The sequence below is a fragment of the Thunnus thynnus genome, chromosome 17 (assembly GCF_963924715.1).
Source record: "Thunnus thynnus chromosome 17, fThuThy2.1, whole genome shotgun sequence".
Classification (NCBI taxonomy): Eukaryota; Metazoa; Chordata; class Actinopteri; order Scombriformes; family Scombridae; genus Thunnus; species Thunnus thynnus.
The window spans coordinates 3810775-3826230 of NC_089533.1; the positions used below are offsets into that span (position 1 = coordinate 3810775).

At 45.6% G+C, this 15456-nt stretch overlaps 1 protein-coding gene and 1 long non-coding RNA gene across 7 annotated transcripts in view; one reads left to right on the forward strand and one right to left on the reverse strand.

Moving 5' to 3' along the window:
* The window catches only part of LOC137200890 (uncharacterized), a 128859-nt gene extending 118958 nt beyond the window's left edge, over nucleotides 1-9901 (forward strand). The window contains exon 3 of the long non-coding RNA XR_010932090.1: nucleotides 9655-9901. This is a non-coding gene — a long non-coding RNA (uncharacterized lncRNA). The remainder of the gene's footprint in view (nucleotides 1-9654) is intronic.
* The window catches only part of LOC137200873 (RNA binding protein fox-1 homolog 3-like), a 505114-nt gene that overhangs the window by 1883 nt on the left and 487775 nt on the right, over nucleotides 1-15456 (reverse strand). For 3 of the 6 annotated variants that reach the window (XM_067615564.1, XM_067615565.1, XM_067615570.1), the window contains 7 exons: nucleotides 13658-13750; nucleotides 12803-12863; nucleotides 12656-12709; nucleotides 7021-7153; nucleotides 5742-5781; nucleotides 3287-3345; nucleotides 523-601 (listed from right to left, as the gene is read on the reverse strand). In XM_067615564.1, coding sequence (XP_067471665.1) covers nucleotides 523-601; nucleotides 3287-3345; nucleotides 5742-5781; nucleotides 7021-7153; nucleotides 12656-12709; nucleotides 12803-12863; nucleotides 13658-13750 — 519 coding nt within the window. The remainder of the gene's footprint in view (nucleotides 1-522; nucleotides 602-3286; nucleotides 3346-5741; nucleotides 5782-7020; nucleotides 7154-12655; nucleotides 12710-12802; nucleotides 12864-13657; nucleotides 13751-15456) is intronic. The other 3 variants (XM_067615568.1, XM_067615569.1, XM_067615566.1) reach the window with 1 other exon arrangement.

The window sequence follows — 15456 nt, forward strand, 5'->3', positions numbered from 1 at the left end:
GGCTGAATGGAATAAAAAAAAACAAAAAACATAAAGATGAGCCAACTCGCTCTGTAGCGAGCTGAGTGATGTAGAATGAAGAGAGGAAGCTTGGAAATGTAGTTGTTGTTAAGATGCAAAGTTCATTTAAAAAGAAAAAAAACCAAAACACTGCAGTGATCACTCATTCTCATTTCAACAGGAACTGGTGTCAAATCAATATATGCATGAGGTGAGCTTGCGTGTTTTGTTGCAATAAAATGTCTGAGCCATTTTCCACATGCCGGGGTTTTTACAGTACTGCTCAGCTCCACTAGGGTGTGCCAGATAGCATGACAAAAATCAATTAATGAATAAATATATAAATAAAAACCAGTGACTGCTGCAGTCTCTGGTCTTTATTTTGGAGTGTGAGTCGTGTGTGTGTGTGTGTGTGTGTGTGTGTGTGTGTGTGAGCTTGTGTCGTGATGTTTCAGACGGGGTGGGGGGGTGGGGGGTTGCACACAGACAGAAACGGATAACGGATAGGTCTCACTGACTTACCATAGTCCCCACACTGTATGTGGCGGCAGGGCCAATCGTGTGGTGGTAGGGGTCTGCTGTTGCATAGACTCTGCCATAGCTGCACGACGGGAGGCAAAGAGAACACGGTCATTGATCTATCATTGACGAGGAGAGCAGAACATTTATGCATGCTTGTTTAATGCTCAACCCCTCAAGTCAACTCTTTCAAGTCTCTAACACAATCAATTATTTCCCTCCTCAGCCTCCTGGGCTTCCTACATTATACAAGGGGGTTCAAAAAGGGGAGTTCAAAGGTTGGTGAATTATACTTGTCTTCTCATTGTCATCTTGATTAGGTGGATGGAATAGGTAATGAGCACAGAGAGAGAGAGAGAGAGAGAGAGAGAGAGACAGAGAGAAAGAAAGATGCAGAGAAGGAAACACAGTTGGTGCTGGAGGGCTTGGTCTCTCACCCTGTTCTTGTTTACCCAGGCTGCACACTGGGCTCACGCCCCTGTCTTTTCATTGTTGCTGGTTTGGAACTAATCCTTCCAATTTCCTTCTGAGACAGGACAAGATGTGTCTGCCTTATTTATTTATTTACTCGACTTCACATATTCCTCTATTTACTTTCTTTTTTTTTTTTTTTTTTTTTCCTCAATGCTCGCTTGCAAATGAGGGTCTGCACGGAGCAGATAAGGCACACCCAGCCAAGGACTGAGGGCACCAAATCAACCAGGAATAAAAAAAAAAAAAAGTGGAGAGAGGAGGAAATTCTCCTAAAGGAGACAACAAGACATACAGCATTCATGCCTTTCGCGTGAGTTACATTGAGTTATATAAGATTTTAAACACGGCTCGGCCCATTTAAGTCCGGCAGCACCCAAGGTCAGCGGCTAGGACGTGAAATCAAAAAAAGGGGCTGTCTCGGCTCCTTTGGGGAGGAGGCCGGTGCCGTGAGATGGTCAGGGGGAAGTCTCCGTGGTCCTCTTATCTTCAGCGAGCACCGAACCCCACAGGCCCTCTAAAGCTAATATATCTACAAAATGACTCTCACCAGAGTGGCACCAGCAGGTCAAACCACCCTGCACAATGTCACAGAGCCTCAACAGAGCCGACTGGGGTCTCTACGCTGTGACCGGCTCCTCACAAGGCCTCTCTTTGATACATTAGACTGCTGCTATGTATGAGCTCTGTTTAGTTACTTGCTTTGGTAATGCAGCCCGTGTGCACTGTAGGCTTTTCAGATTATAAATGTTTCATATTTTTACAGGGGGGGTTTTCACGCACCTTCCACAATGCCGGTGACCTCTTTTTATGATTGGCTGACTGCTTCACGGTTAAGTCTGATAAGGTATTGCTGAGACAATACAGACAAACCCCTATTGATCCAATGGGCATGACCGCTTATTCAAAAGGAAACAAACAGACAAAGCAAAACAAACAACTTGGAGGCGAATTACATTAAATCTCAGGGAAAAGTATAGGCAAGAGAAACAGGAATTAAATCACTCCGAGAGAGAAGGGGGGGGAGAAAAAAAAAGCTGCTGTCCAATTTCTGCTCTCGCCGAGCACGGCTGCTCATAATTCGAGCCGCGGCGAGGCCTGATAAATCTTACATTATCGATATGATCTTCAGGCTCTCAGGCAGGGTGTACGTTATCACAAGTGACATGCTCAATCCTTCCCAGATTAGATTCCCAAACCAGCCCACATCCCGGGCTGACAACGGCTTTCAGGGGCCGAAATGAATCAGCGACGCCTCCTCAAACGGAGCACACCTGAACCGGAGTGACATCACTCAGAAGTGATAGAGTTCCTGCTGGTCCCTCTCCCTCTCTCTCTCTCTCTCTCTCTCCCCTCCGTCTCCCTTCAGACCTGAGGCCATTCATAAATACCACAGTGATATACCCACTCTCCCATCACAAGCAGAGAGTCACAACATATATCACCGCTTTTCTCATCGAGTCCAACGAGGTTACTCTTTTTTGTGTGTGTGTGTGTGTGTGTGTGTGTGTGTTCTTTGGCTCTGAGTTAAAAAGAATACAACGGTTTTCCCTAATAGATAAGATAACTGGAAAAAAAAGGAGGGAAAAACCCCCGTAAGAAACCCCAAAAGAAAGCACTTCCTCATTCATCATATCCATTCTCTATCTACGTTCGGCTCACAGAAAACTGCTGTATTTAATTAAAGCGAGAAAAAAAAAAAATCCACCCTTTGCTTCTTCTACACTGTTAGATCTCAATCTGTGATGTTCAGTTCATTCCAAGAATTATTTTTCATGATGAAGTGTGTTTTTTTGCGGTGCTGCGCTCATTTTCCTCCAATCTTCCTCATCTATTCTTCCTACTTCAGTCGGTAATTGCCTCTATTTGACAGCCCGCAGGATCAAATTGTTGTTTTAAAAAATCAACGTGCACATAAGCACAGATAGATAGCCAGCTGAACGTAGTATCATGTGTGTTATCTGCATCACATTCTGTTTCTTTTGTCTCCTGCTGATGGGGAAATTGAATCTACGCCTGTTCTACTGTAGATGTTTTGAACATTTGTGCAAAAAAAAGTAGCTTAAGAAAGAAGCTCTATGTTTGATGGAAACATACCCCAAAAAAAAAATAACAAAACGGACTCAGAGATACAAGATACATCCATCTAATGAAGTATTTTAAGGTGGACTTTGCCTTTTAAGATCGCTGTGATTACATAATGATGCATATATTGATTTCTGACGCTTATATGTAATGACCTGGGACTCTTTATACATCCGGTACAACAGGAAAACCGCATAAGAGGGATTCTCACCTGTCACTGTAAGCAGCGGTGGTGGTGGGCTGGGCAAATCTGTATGCTGCATATCCACCCTGCAAAAAAATACCACAGTGTTAGTTAATCAATGATTAAGCACAACCCGCACAGGGAAAGGTTAGCTCTCTGAGACACAAGGAAACAACAATACAGATATAGAGCCTTAAATTGCCTTAATAGTTAAATGTCACTGCACAATATTTTGACCAGCAAAGACACATTCCCTCCGATGCAGGTCCAGTTTCAGACACCAGAGGGTGCTGTTTGATATATGGTGTATAAGAGCAGGTGGTGGCAACAGAGGGAATGAATGATGTGCTGAGAGGTTGCATATTTTGGGGGTGGGGGGGTGGGTGGGTGAAGTAAGTCATTGACACCAGAGGCTCATCCCAGTAGAAGCAACAGCATAACAGAGGCCACGTGAGCCAACTCCCCAAAATTCAGCCCATTTTTAGATTGAGGAGGCTCTGCTGTTCCATTATTGAAGAGCCCCTTTTTTCCTTTACACGACCCCCTTGGCTCACAAATGAAGTAAGAAGGCAGAAGACGGTCGGACCGTTGGGGAGTCAGGACCGCTGTATTCATTTGCCAGAGTGGGGAAGGAATTAAAGACCTCATTGTGGAGTGCTGCTATTACTCTCTTTGAAAAATGAAGCTGTTCTCCCACTGTTTTTCTATTAGTGCCAGTGGAGTGTGTGCCCATCTGCGTCCATACGGTGGATAGGTGGCTTTTAATAATGCATGTTTTTCATTCATTTTTAAACTCGAGAGGGGGGAAAGACGTCCGATTGGAGAGCGGTGCAGAGAGGCGACGGTGCGGTGGTTTGCGGGCCGCGGTTGCACATGAAATCAGGTCAGGGTCCTCGTCGTTGAATCCCCCCTCCCCCCCCAGTTCCCTTCAAGGTTTTTCCACGGGGACAGGAAGTCACAGCACTTGAGGCAGATGACTTCCTGTGGGACAGCCGTGCCTTGGGACTGTGCTGATTACAGCAACAGCCTGAACAAACACGGACCAATAAATCACTCTCCCACATTGTCAAATCCTGCACACAACAGTGCAGCACATTTGTTATTTTGTCTGTTATGTGTGTGTGTGTGTTTTTGTGTATTCATCTGTTTCTACATGCATACAGTATATATTAGCACATGCAACGTATGTAGTGTGTATTTATACCTGTATGCATTCAGTATCCTTTTCTACTAATGTGTTAGCAGGTCATCTATTTCCAAAAGGAAGCTTCAACACATCTTTACAGCAAGCCAGTGTCCACTGAATAATCGTGGAGGACACTAAGGGCTAAGAGATGGCTTCCTCTTGGTCACTCGAGACCTTTGCGCACACTCAGCCAGTCTGAAGCAGTGCAGTAGCCAGTGCCAAAACTAATGGCAGTAAAGCACAAGGGGCTGGCCTGACTGGTTGAGTGATGGACCGACCCGGCCAGGTCTTGGTCAAGGGACGCCGGGGTGCAGGACTTAGCTGGAGGTGGCTGAACAAGTGCGAGAGACAAACAATATCACTCAGAGCACAGAGCCCATGTCTCTTCTGTGGCGGTGGGTGTCGCTACAATAAAAGCCAGTGAAATACAGTCCTATCATGTGGGCTCTGGTGTGTAAGTCATATATCACTGGGGTTCAGCATTTCGTTCCCAGACACTGGTCGTTGTCAGGGTGAAAGTGAGAGGCAATTGTCATTGCCGCTGTGCCCACTGTCATCTCGCTATCTCAGCAGACGGCAGCAGGAAAAGAAAAAGGCAGCAGAATCAAAGGGACAAATTACATCCCCCCGCAAACGTTTGGACTGATGTCAAAGTGGGGCAGCGTGGTAATTTTAGCATTATCTCCACAGCCTCCATGCTTTTCTCTGTCAAGGGCGACGTGCAGCAGGGCCAGCCCCAGATGTGACCCTGCCTGCACGGACAGCTCCAGAGGGACGGCTAATCCCTTTATCTGCTGCTGCTCCTCTTATCTCCCACATGGTGATGGCTGGGAGGAACCGGCTCCACTCAGGCCTGCACAAGACCCCCTGGGGCAGGCAGGGATATCCCAGCCAAACCCTTGGAGTGTACACAAACACAAAAACAGGAGAGAGGAGCAAGAAGGAGGGAGGGGAGGGCTGCAGAAGACAAGCTACCCCAAAAAAAACCCAGACAAATCTAAAGGCAGAAATGACCTAACTTGACACGGGACACTGAGCCCGGGTCTGCCTCTATGCCAAAGTCTGAGATCATAGGAGGAGAGAAGAGAGAGGAGGGAGGAGCTGAGGGGGTTTTAAATTTTGTTGTCGGGTTTCTTGGCACAGCAGACAGAGGCCTAATCGACGCCGGCTTGGCAGCAAGGCTGGGAGAACGCTGAGGGCTGAGGGGATCACGTTTTTGTCTCCAGGGCTAGGCTTTTTGTCTGCTTTACTTCTGTTTCATCTAAGCAGGCAAGAAGAAAAGCCAACTGTACTTACATAGATCTCTGCACCATAGAAGCCATCTTGGTACACCACCCTGTAAAAATGGAAGAACAGGAAAAGGAGAATTAGTTTATTCGGTGTACATGCTACCCAACTGAATCTCAGCCCTTGATGTTCTTCCTGTTTCAACCATTTGTGGGTCTGTGGGGTCAGCTCTTAGCAGCGTTACTGTACTGTACCACAAAAAAAAAAAAAAAAGAATGACACATTAAAGCGAAAAGTGCAACCGTTTCACATCCCCCGTCCAATTTTCTGCTCTGGTAAAATTGTTTGTCTTTCCAGTTGCTGCAGTGTTGTCAGGAGGGCTGGTGGTGTTGGTGGTGGTGGGGAGAGGAGGGGAGGACAAAAGAAAGCAGCGAAGGAGCTCCGTCACATGACTCTGCTATATAAATCAACCAGCTGCCATCAGTAGCAAAGGGCCCCGGAGTGGGAGGGAGGGGATAGGGGGACGTGGGATTTCCAGTCCCAGCTTCGGCTGCGAGTCTCTCTGCAGTAAGACGGATCCTGATCTAATCACAGATAGACAGCTATACTGGGCCCTCGGCCGGCCTCCGTCAGACCTCTCCCACGGCCACACAGACCACTGCTGATAAGAGATGAGTGTGAGGCAGGGCTGCACAAAGCCAGGAGATCAGCATAGGCCCTGGTCACAGTCCAGTGAGATCTGCACAGTTATACGCTATCTCAGCCCTCTACAGCTCTCCCTGTGGCTTTGTTTGCTCCTCCTTTGTCAACAGAAAGTGTACAAATATAAGGATAGGCCGAGGCAGTTACAGCATATACATACCTAGATACCAACAATGATTTTATTCCCTGAAGACCCCTTTAGAAAGAATAACAAAGTAAATGGACAGCAACACCTGATAACCGGTAGTTGAAATCAAACACTGGACACTGAATCTAATCGGTGTTCTCTAACAAACTAGCTAGATATTGAAGTTTTCCAAAATTGAGAAAGCCTGGTCTAATCCTGTACTCTGACTTGTTTGTTCAATATGTATTGACACTCATCACCTCAATCCCTCTTGAACATAAAGTTCATGGTCTTAAAATATAATCATGTAAATATCACTTCTTTGAAATTGGCAAATAACGACTAACACACCTAAACTTAGGAAAGAAACGCAAACACGGTGCGTGTATGCAAACAGAAAAGACTCGTTCACATACAGAACAAACACAGTCGGAACAACACGAACACAACTAAAAGTCTGGCACTGTCTCAAGCGCTCATTGTTGTTTCCTAGATTCAGGTTAGGGATTTGATACTCACGCTCCGTAAGCTGGGATTGGTGGTGGTGGTGGAGCTGTGCGGAACGTATTGTACACAGCCCGCCCCCGACCTCGCAAGTGGGCACCCCTATAGGCCACCGTAGCGCCTGTGGCAGGATAGGGAAACCCTGTTACTATGGAAAGAAAAGAAACACACAAGAGAAGAGAAAATGACTTTCAGAGAACATCCTCGACTTGGCATTGCTTACCTTATGACAGAATACATTAGAGAGAGACGTGTGGCACTGCTTTCCCTATGACAGAATGCATTATGGGGAAGACAAGGAAACAATAGATTTAATCTTTTCTAGGTGCGCCTCATCGAGCACTCTCCCCTTTCCCAGCTCGCTGCTTTGTGCCGTACTCAGCAAGGATCCACATTTGCTGTACGCATCCTTTCCTGATGCCTGGTGAGGGGCAGCCTTGAAGCATAGGCAGGTAATGGATGCAATACCACTAAGTTTCGCACCACGGCTTTTGCATAGTTTAGACACAATGGGCTAGCAGTGAGGGGAACAGTGGGAGGGTGGATGGGGGAGAGGTAGAGGGCGTTTCTAGGTGTTGGGTAGAGACAAATGGGAGGTGAAGGTTGTTGAACAACCCGACTAGATGTTCAGAACTTCCCCAAGGGGGAATGGAGCAGATGGGCTGGACAGTCAAGGCCCAAACCTCAGCATGACCCCATCTCAAAACCCATCTGGGACCATCTTTAGCCAATCACGCAGCTACATATGTCCTCTGCTGATGGCTGGGTTGGGGTGAAAGGCTTCAGGGTGAGTAGAAAGGGTCGGTGTGACGGTGCGACAAAATGTCTGCGGTCACAGATTAGAGGAGAGGCGATGTGATCCACAGCTCTCTACTTAACCTTCAATCAGTCCAGTGGACGTCTGATTACAAGCTGTGGAGGTGCATATAAACACACCGATCTCTAGACGTGATTAAGTTGGCCTCCTCTCTACCGGCAATCGAAATTCCCTCACATCCCCCCTTCCCTCTGCTCTTCACCCCCTCACCCTCCCCCAACGCCTAGTCCATCACAACACAGTCATCCCCATTATTCTTCATCCCCAGTAACGCCCCCTCGTCACCCTCCCCTCACCTTATTCTTCTTTATTCATTTCCATGACATGTTTTGGGTGAATTCACCACACACCAATTCAGTCACAGATCGCTCTGTGATGGGGAGCGGCGATGCTCCTGTTTGATCTTGTTGGGGGGGCTCATTTCTGGGGGAGTAACACAGGTTAATAATATGTATCCAGTGTGTTTCAGGTGGAACCCTCTGCTGCAAAGAAGACGGCAGACAGTCCCTCGCAATCGCAGATAAACTAGGCTGCAATGAAGATCCATGGTAGCTCGTATATAACCGGTGGCTTGTAGGTTTCTGCCTGAGGAATGACGGCCCGGCGTTACTGTGCCGTGTGCAGTGTTAACCCTGCAGGTGGATGATACCAGTGAGCATCCTAATGAACGATGCACACCCTAGCCCCGCTGCTTCAATAAAGCTGACAGGGAGACAGATTAGTGGTGCTTTTAAAAACACAGAGAGCCAGGTTTAATGTCTTCTGCCATTAACATCATGCTCCATTAGTGGGTCCGCACACATATTCAAACTCTGTGTCTCATTTGGCCAGGTAACGCCCATATACCCCCCCCCCCTCCAACCACCCATTGAGGTGTAGGGCACTTTGTTTGCTGCCAACGTACCAATAGACTGCCTGGACTTGCAGGGTGCCCCCTTTCCCCCGAGTGATTTATAATGCTGACCTTGACATTTAAATTAGTCTCTTCTTTTGGAGCAGTGGACATCTGAGCGCAGTTGCTAAAGGGCGCAAAAACAATTCTCTTTGATAATTTCCAAGGTGTTTTTTTTCCCCTCTTCTTAACAAATCGCTACTATTTCTGGGCCCCAGAAAGTCCAATTGCTCTTGTTTTTTTTGGGGGGGGGGGGGGGGGATTTGTATGCAATATGCATGCATTGATGTATGTGAATGTAAACTCATAATGAGTTGGCGATAGGCTACACTGCTCCAGTAATAACCCATAAATCAAAGGCACTGTCACACCTTAGTAAGCCTGTGAAAAGCAACAACAGCCACGGTGTATGAAAGCACAAACCTGGTCTAGCCACCAAAGTCAAACACCTTTTCCGGGAGGGGGGCTGGAGAAAATATGAGTTATGCGCTGGAGGGCGGCGGGGTCACGCTGCACCTCATATGTCATATGTGTCAACTTGAGAGAAGCTCAATACCTGCAGAGCCAGTTGGACCTGAGGTAATCCAGCTCTGTGCCAATGATGGGGTCATAACCGGCTCCCATAAAGAAAGATCTGATTTTCCACAAGGTTGATCTCTCTAATACTTCCTGCTCAAATACATTGGGCAATGAGCACTTAATCCACGCACTGGGGACCAAAAACAGCTTAATCTAATCAAGAGTCTGGAGCTTAATTATCCCCCTAACGTACACTCCAACAATGAGTGGATCTGTCTACATATATTAAGATGGCAATTAGCCTTTCTTTTCTGTCATTTACACAGCTGGTAGCTTTTCACGAGTCCTCAAGAAAACTCCACCTCAGTAGTGGAAAATATGAACTGTTGAATGAAAAGCTACTCATCTCCTGTCTCCTTAGGAATTAGCTGCAGAGGAGAGTTTCCTTCTGTTAGCCTGAGGGGACTGACCATACGAAGGGATTTCTAAGTGGCAGCTGTCCATGGTGCTGAAAACATCCAACATGAGGAATAATCCAGGAAAAGTTTGCCAATTATTGTAAAATGAGCTAAACAACTCAATATGTGCTGCAATAAGTGTTGTACACAGATCTGCTGCCATATTTTATTTCTTTGTCTTATTGTATTAAATCCATTTTTTCCACTTTTTTCACTGTAATATTAATCCATGCAACCTGTTTTTTCTTTGTATTTTCTATTATAAATGATAAAATGAATGCCAATTTAAAAAGTGAAATACATAGGTTTGCATATAAGAACAATAAAAATAAAACACTTAATAATGTCAACGATAAGTCATTAAGTGTACTGAGAGAAAATCAGTTGGCAACAATTTTGATATTTGATTAATCGCTTAAATTGTCTTTCAAGCAGTGCCAAATATATTTTGTTCTAGCATCTTAAGTGTGAAGATGTACTTAGGTTCTTTGTCTTATAGGATATTAAACTGAATATTCTGGACTGTGAGTTGGATAAAACAAAACCTTGGACTTCAGAATTCGATAATAACAATAACTGTTAGTCGCAGCCCTCATTAGGATGTAAACAGAATATAGAATACATACGCAATTAAAACTTAATGTATAGATACATACATCTACACACTGTATACACCTGAAATAACTGATATTTGTACTGTAAATAAACAAAGCTTTAGCTGCACACACACTTTGTACATATAATTATATACAGTATAAACAGACACATAATTACATATGTGACCAAGTACATAAATCTGACCAATACAGACACAGTCAGATGGTTGTTATGTGTTATTAACAGATAGAACTATATGAACGAGGCAGAGGAGGACAGATTTTGGGGTTTGTTCTACAAAAGTTTCCATGTAAACCAGATCAGAACACAATAAAACAGGAGCACAGACACTGGATACCTACCAGCTACCACACACACCATGATTTGTACCATTGCCATGTTTTATTGCAAATCCCTCCATTTGACTGGGAACTCAACCACCTTGCTCCTTTTTCCTGGACACCCTCCTCTGCAGCCCCCACCCCCCCCCCCCCCCCCCCACCCCCTCTTCCACCTCCCTCCAGCAGGGCTCTGGGGGAGGTTTGGGTGTTAGGTGGCAACAGAGGACATGGACCCGGGGTTGGCGCCGCCTGCCTATACCCTACCAACCACTCCACCCCCCTTCCTCCATCAGTAGGAGGAGCCAATCTACCCTGCAAGAGGTTAAGAGCGGGGAGCCGGCATGAGGCTCTCATCCGTCATTCTCCTGAATGGGTTTTGAGGACAATAAACCTGTAGCGCCAGGACGAATGGAGACGAAGTGTGCTGTCAGTGAGCCAGGATTTATGGCTCCCAATTTCACTGATCTCCCGCACAGAAATGAGGACTGATAAACAGTGATTAATCGCCTTTATATCCCATTTTACTCCCACCAAAAGTATATTAACTGTAGCTATGATGATTTTGGAAACATCCTGTGAACCTGATTCTTGTTTTTTTTCCCCTTTGGAAGGCATGGTCAGTGGGGTTTTTTTTGTTTTTTTGAAGCTAAAATGGCTTTTTGGCGCTCATTAGGACAGTTTTGTTTCAAAAATGTATCTCTTATTTATGTCTCAAATCTTCCCAGCTGGCAAGCATATGTTGTCATTTAGGCTTGGCAAACTCCAGCACCATGTCAAGACGACTTGAAAAATTAGCAGCCAATAAATCACCCAACCCCTCCTGCTTCCCCTGCCTGGAGTGGTGGACCACACTCCCTCTGATTTATGAGATGATTTGGGAAGTGTGTGTGTGCGTGAGTGTGTGTAAGTGTAAAATGGAGAAAGTGTGCATGAAAGAGGGGACATGTATTAGTGTCTGTGTTCTACATGGGTTATCTATTTCTGTATGCTGGAATGCTTTGGTCTAAGTGTAAAAAAAACAGGGCAAGGGGTAGTTTTGCGTGTGTATATATAGGCCAGAGAAACGCATGTTAATATTAGTTAAGACTTACTTAATGTGAAAATTCTACCTGCCCATGGCGTAGCAGATATGTTTCCACATGTGCAGGCACCTATAGAGGGATGTGTGTATGTTTGTGTGTCTGTATAATTATCAGTGGAAGATGTCGAAACCAAGTGCGTGTTGGGGGGAGGAGGAGGAGTGTGGGAGGAGGCATGGAGGGGGTGAGGGGTTGGGGATGAAATAAAAATGATAGATGACTGCTTTCTGTCATGGACAGTTATTTAGAGGTTCGCCGTAAAGCTGTCCGGGGAATGAACAGATTTTAGTCTAATGAGCAGAAAGGAAAGCCGTTAAAGTGGCGCGATGTGCTCAGCACTTCTTCCAAATGAAATAGTACCATTTCCCCCTCATTAAAATGCAAAGGGTTCATATAACATACAGCAATAAAGCTGGCATGTCGAGGCAGAGAGAGATAGGGAAAACCCCACTGAGCTCATCTCATTCCTCCATTACTGAGACCAGAAGGAATACCGGCCTTCAACAGGGTAGGTGCCAACAATATCACTCACTCAATCTCCCTTATTCGGTTAGCTCTGTAAAAGTCAATCTGGCGCACTTGGCAAATCCATCCACAGCAGCAGCCTCCACAATCTGATAACAGTTGCAGGGGCGCTTGCTCTTGAAATCATTTTTTTCAGCTTTACAGTTGCACACCACGCAAACAATAGCTCAGGCTCCCTCAGCCACTCAGAGAGGCTTGGATCATCCACTGCTTATCTAGGCTGCTCTCAGATTCACTTTGATTTGAGGGGAATTTCATGTTCAGTAGGTTCAGGATGAACCTGATTGTAGAAATTCAGGGTTCAGATTGGGATTGGCTGCGGCTGATAGTGGCCTCAGGTACGGTGCGGTGCAAGTGTTGGAAGGGAGAGCGTAAAACAGCCTGTAAATTCTAACTGCAGAGGGACAACTATAAGTTCTTACCGGCATACAGTTCAGGACCATAGACAGCTCCTACCACTGGATTCAGCTTCCAGCCTGGTGAACAGAGGAAAACTCAAATAAGAACAATAAGAACTAAAAGGACACTCTGTTGTTCTTTAGTGTTTTATGATAAAGTTCGGCACTTACCATTCGTGTAAGGGTTGGCCACTTTTTTGTTTGTCATCACTCGTGCTGTTGCATTGTTCACCTGCTCAAAGCAACAAAACACAGGATCTGTGATTACTGACCTTCACATTTAATATCCAGATGTCTAGGATGGGCCAAAAGCAAGCAGCAAACCAAGACAAATTCATAAAAAAAATAGATAAATAAATAAATGATTATGTAAATTTGTAGCACTTTGGTGTGATTGAGTTTGGTTCACCCTTTCATGAATTTATTCATCATTTCAATTTTCTTACAGATTATTCAATTACTGGACAGAGGGGGGAAAGCATGCACCAATTACCCACAGATATGAATAAAAAAAGAACATCCTCCAAAATCAGTAATTGGTTGGATAAACAAATGGATTCCAAAAGAAAAACACAGACAGTGCTTTGATTTTCTTCTATTGACCTGATGAGAATGACTGAGTGGGAGCTCCGCTCGTCGTAAACAAGAGCAGAATTAGAGCAGGCAACACTAAACGATGGTGACAGGGGAATGCAGGCCTTCTCAGTTTTGACATGAACCCAGAGGATGATGGCATGCATTCATTCTGCATTGTCAGGTAATGATGGACAACTGGCGTGTCCAGGTTGACATGTATGGATCCCGCTTTCTACTGAGAACAAGTTATATCCACCATTATGCATGCATGCATCCAGGCACACGTACACTCAGGGATGCATATATACTCACACATACACACACACACACATACACACGCTGACACACAGCCACATGCTAATGCATGGGTTTATAGGTAAGTAGAGGAGGAGCTTGGCAGCAGGCAGGAAGTCGAGAAAAGATGAGGAAAAGAGGAAAAAATGAAAGCACCTCTATTTTGCGTCCCTCTACGATTGTACCGTTTAGTTTCTCCCGTGCACGATCAGCATCTGTGCTTGTTTCAAAAGTTACAAACCCAAAGCCCTGAGAGAGAGCCACGTTAGCCACCGGTGAGGAAAAAGGAGAAGGAAAGGATGGACACACACATACACACACACACACACACACACACACACACATAGAGGAAAAAGAAAGGGGAAGGGAGGAGAGAAGGGAAAGAGAGGTGAGAAGACAGGAGTAGGTGAGCAGCAGCGGCGGCGTCAGAGTCGAGTTGTAAGCAGCCTGATTAATTAGAGGCAGTTAGTGAGGCGTCAGGAAACAGCAAACAGAGAGATCCGAGGAGGAGAGGATAACAGTGACATGACCTCACACAACAACACCAACAAACCTGCCTGCTTTACCCAATTAAACAGCATAGCACCGGTGCCATGGGTGAATGTCAGGAAGCAACGGATGCAAAACACTCTGTTAGCTGCCATAATAGTCGTATAATTATCTACACAACTTCAGCAGTGTGCTGCTCAAACGGCCCCGTCTCCCTTTGAAGACGTGGGCAACAGGAGATAGAGTGAGGATGAATTCTCTAAAGAGATGCTAACTTGATCTCTGACTATTTCTAATTCACTGCACTTATAAGTAGGACATTTTTTTATGGAGGCAAAATTGCACCGGCTCATTGATGCAAAAAAAAAAAAAGTGAACGGTGTCACCGTAAATACCATCCTCTGTGATAGAGAAGACTGAGGATATTGACTTTAAACCCTGACCAAAATAAACCCAACCTCTCATTTTCATCCGCTCCTCCCCAACTCTCTGTCTCCCTTGCTCCCCTGAGGGAGGAGGGAGGGGAGGGGGGGGGGGGGTTTGTCACTTCCCTGAGTTATGTGGACTGGGATACTGGACCTGAGCTCTATAGTGGAAGCATTAAGATATGCTGGCCAAACAAGTCCCATTCCTTTGGTTTCTATATATACTTATAGAGAGGTATGGGCAGGGGAAGAGGGAGCATGGCCGGCGCTGCCTGATAATTGCTTGAGGATGTAATACATGTGAGAGATGGTGAGCAGTGTGATCTCGTATGCATACACAGGATCTCCGGGCTGCTATTCCTAGCATAAATAACACGGGGCCTGTCCTTGGGGAAAGAGAGATAAAGAAATAAATTCAAAAAAGGAATTGAGGGCAAAATTAATCCTTTGGACATTCACCCGACTGTGGTTACCCCCTCTATCTTTTTTTATCATCATGCACAAATAATTAGCTTACAAGAGGGGAGAGTGGAGCCACCATTTTTCAAAGGAGACAAACATATTGAATGCAAATTGCCAAAGCTTCATAGGAAATAGATTGTTTATTAATGGCCTGGTAGGTTCATTATATAGCACACAGGGTGCGGGAGAGAGAGAGAGAGGCATCATGGGTAATGGCTTTGTAGGGCACAAACAATAAATGCTTGTTACGGCGGAGGAGGCAGGTTTATCCGGTGCTCAATCTTGTCTGGCAGAGGGGGCTGAGTGCAGCAGCATCGCCAGGTTCCAGGGCTCCCTGCATGCCTGTATACGAGCCCAAACTACTCCCAGGTATGAATGGGAATCAATAGTATTCATGCCTCAACACCCAGCCAGGGAGCCTGTCTCCTTTATGAATGGAAAGCTGTGGAGCTTAGTACACTCTATTAAATGAACAGCTGGATGAGTAGCACTCAGCTGTTCACACCACTGCAGGCTTCACCTGTCCATGGTAGGTGGTTAGGAGACTGATACTGCGGTAAATGCAGCAGCACGGTGGCT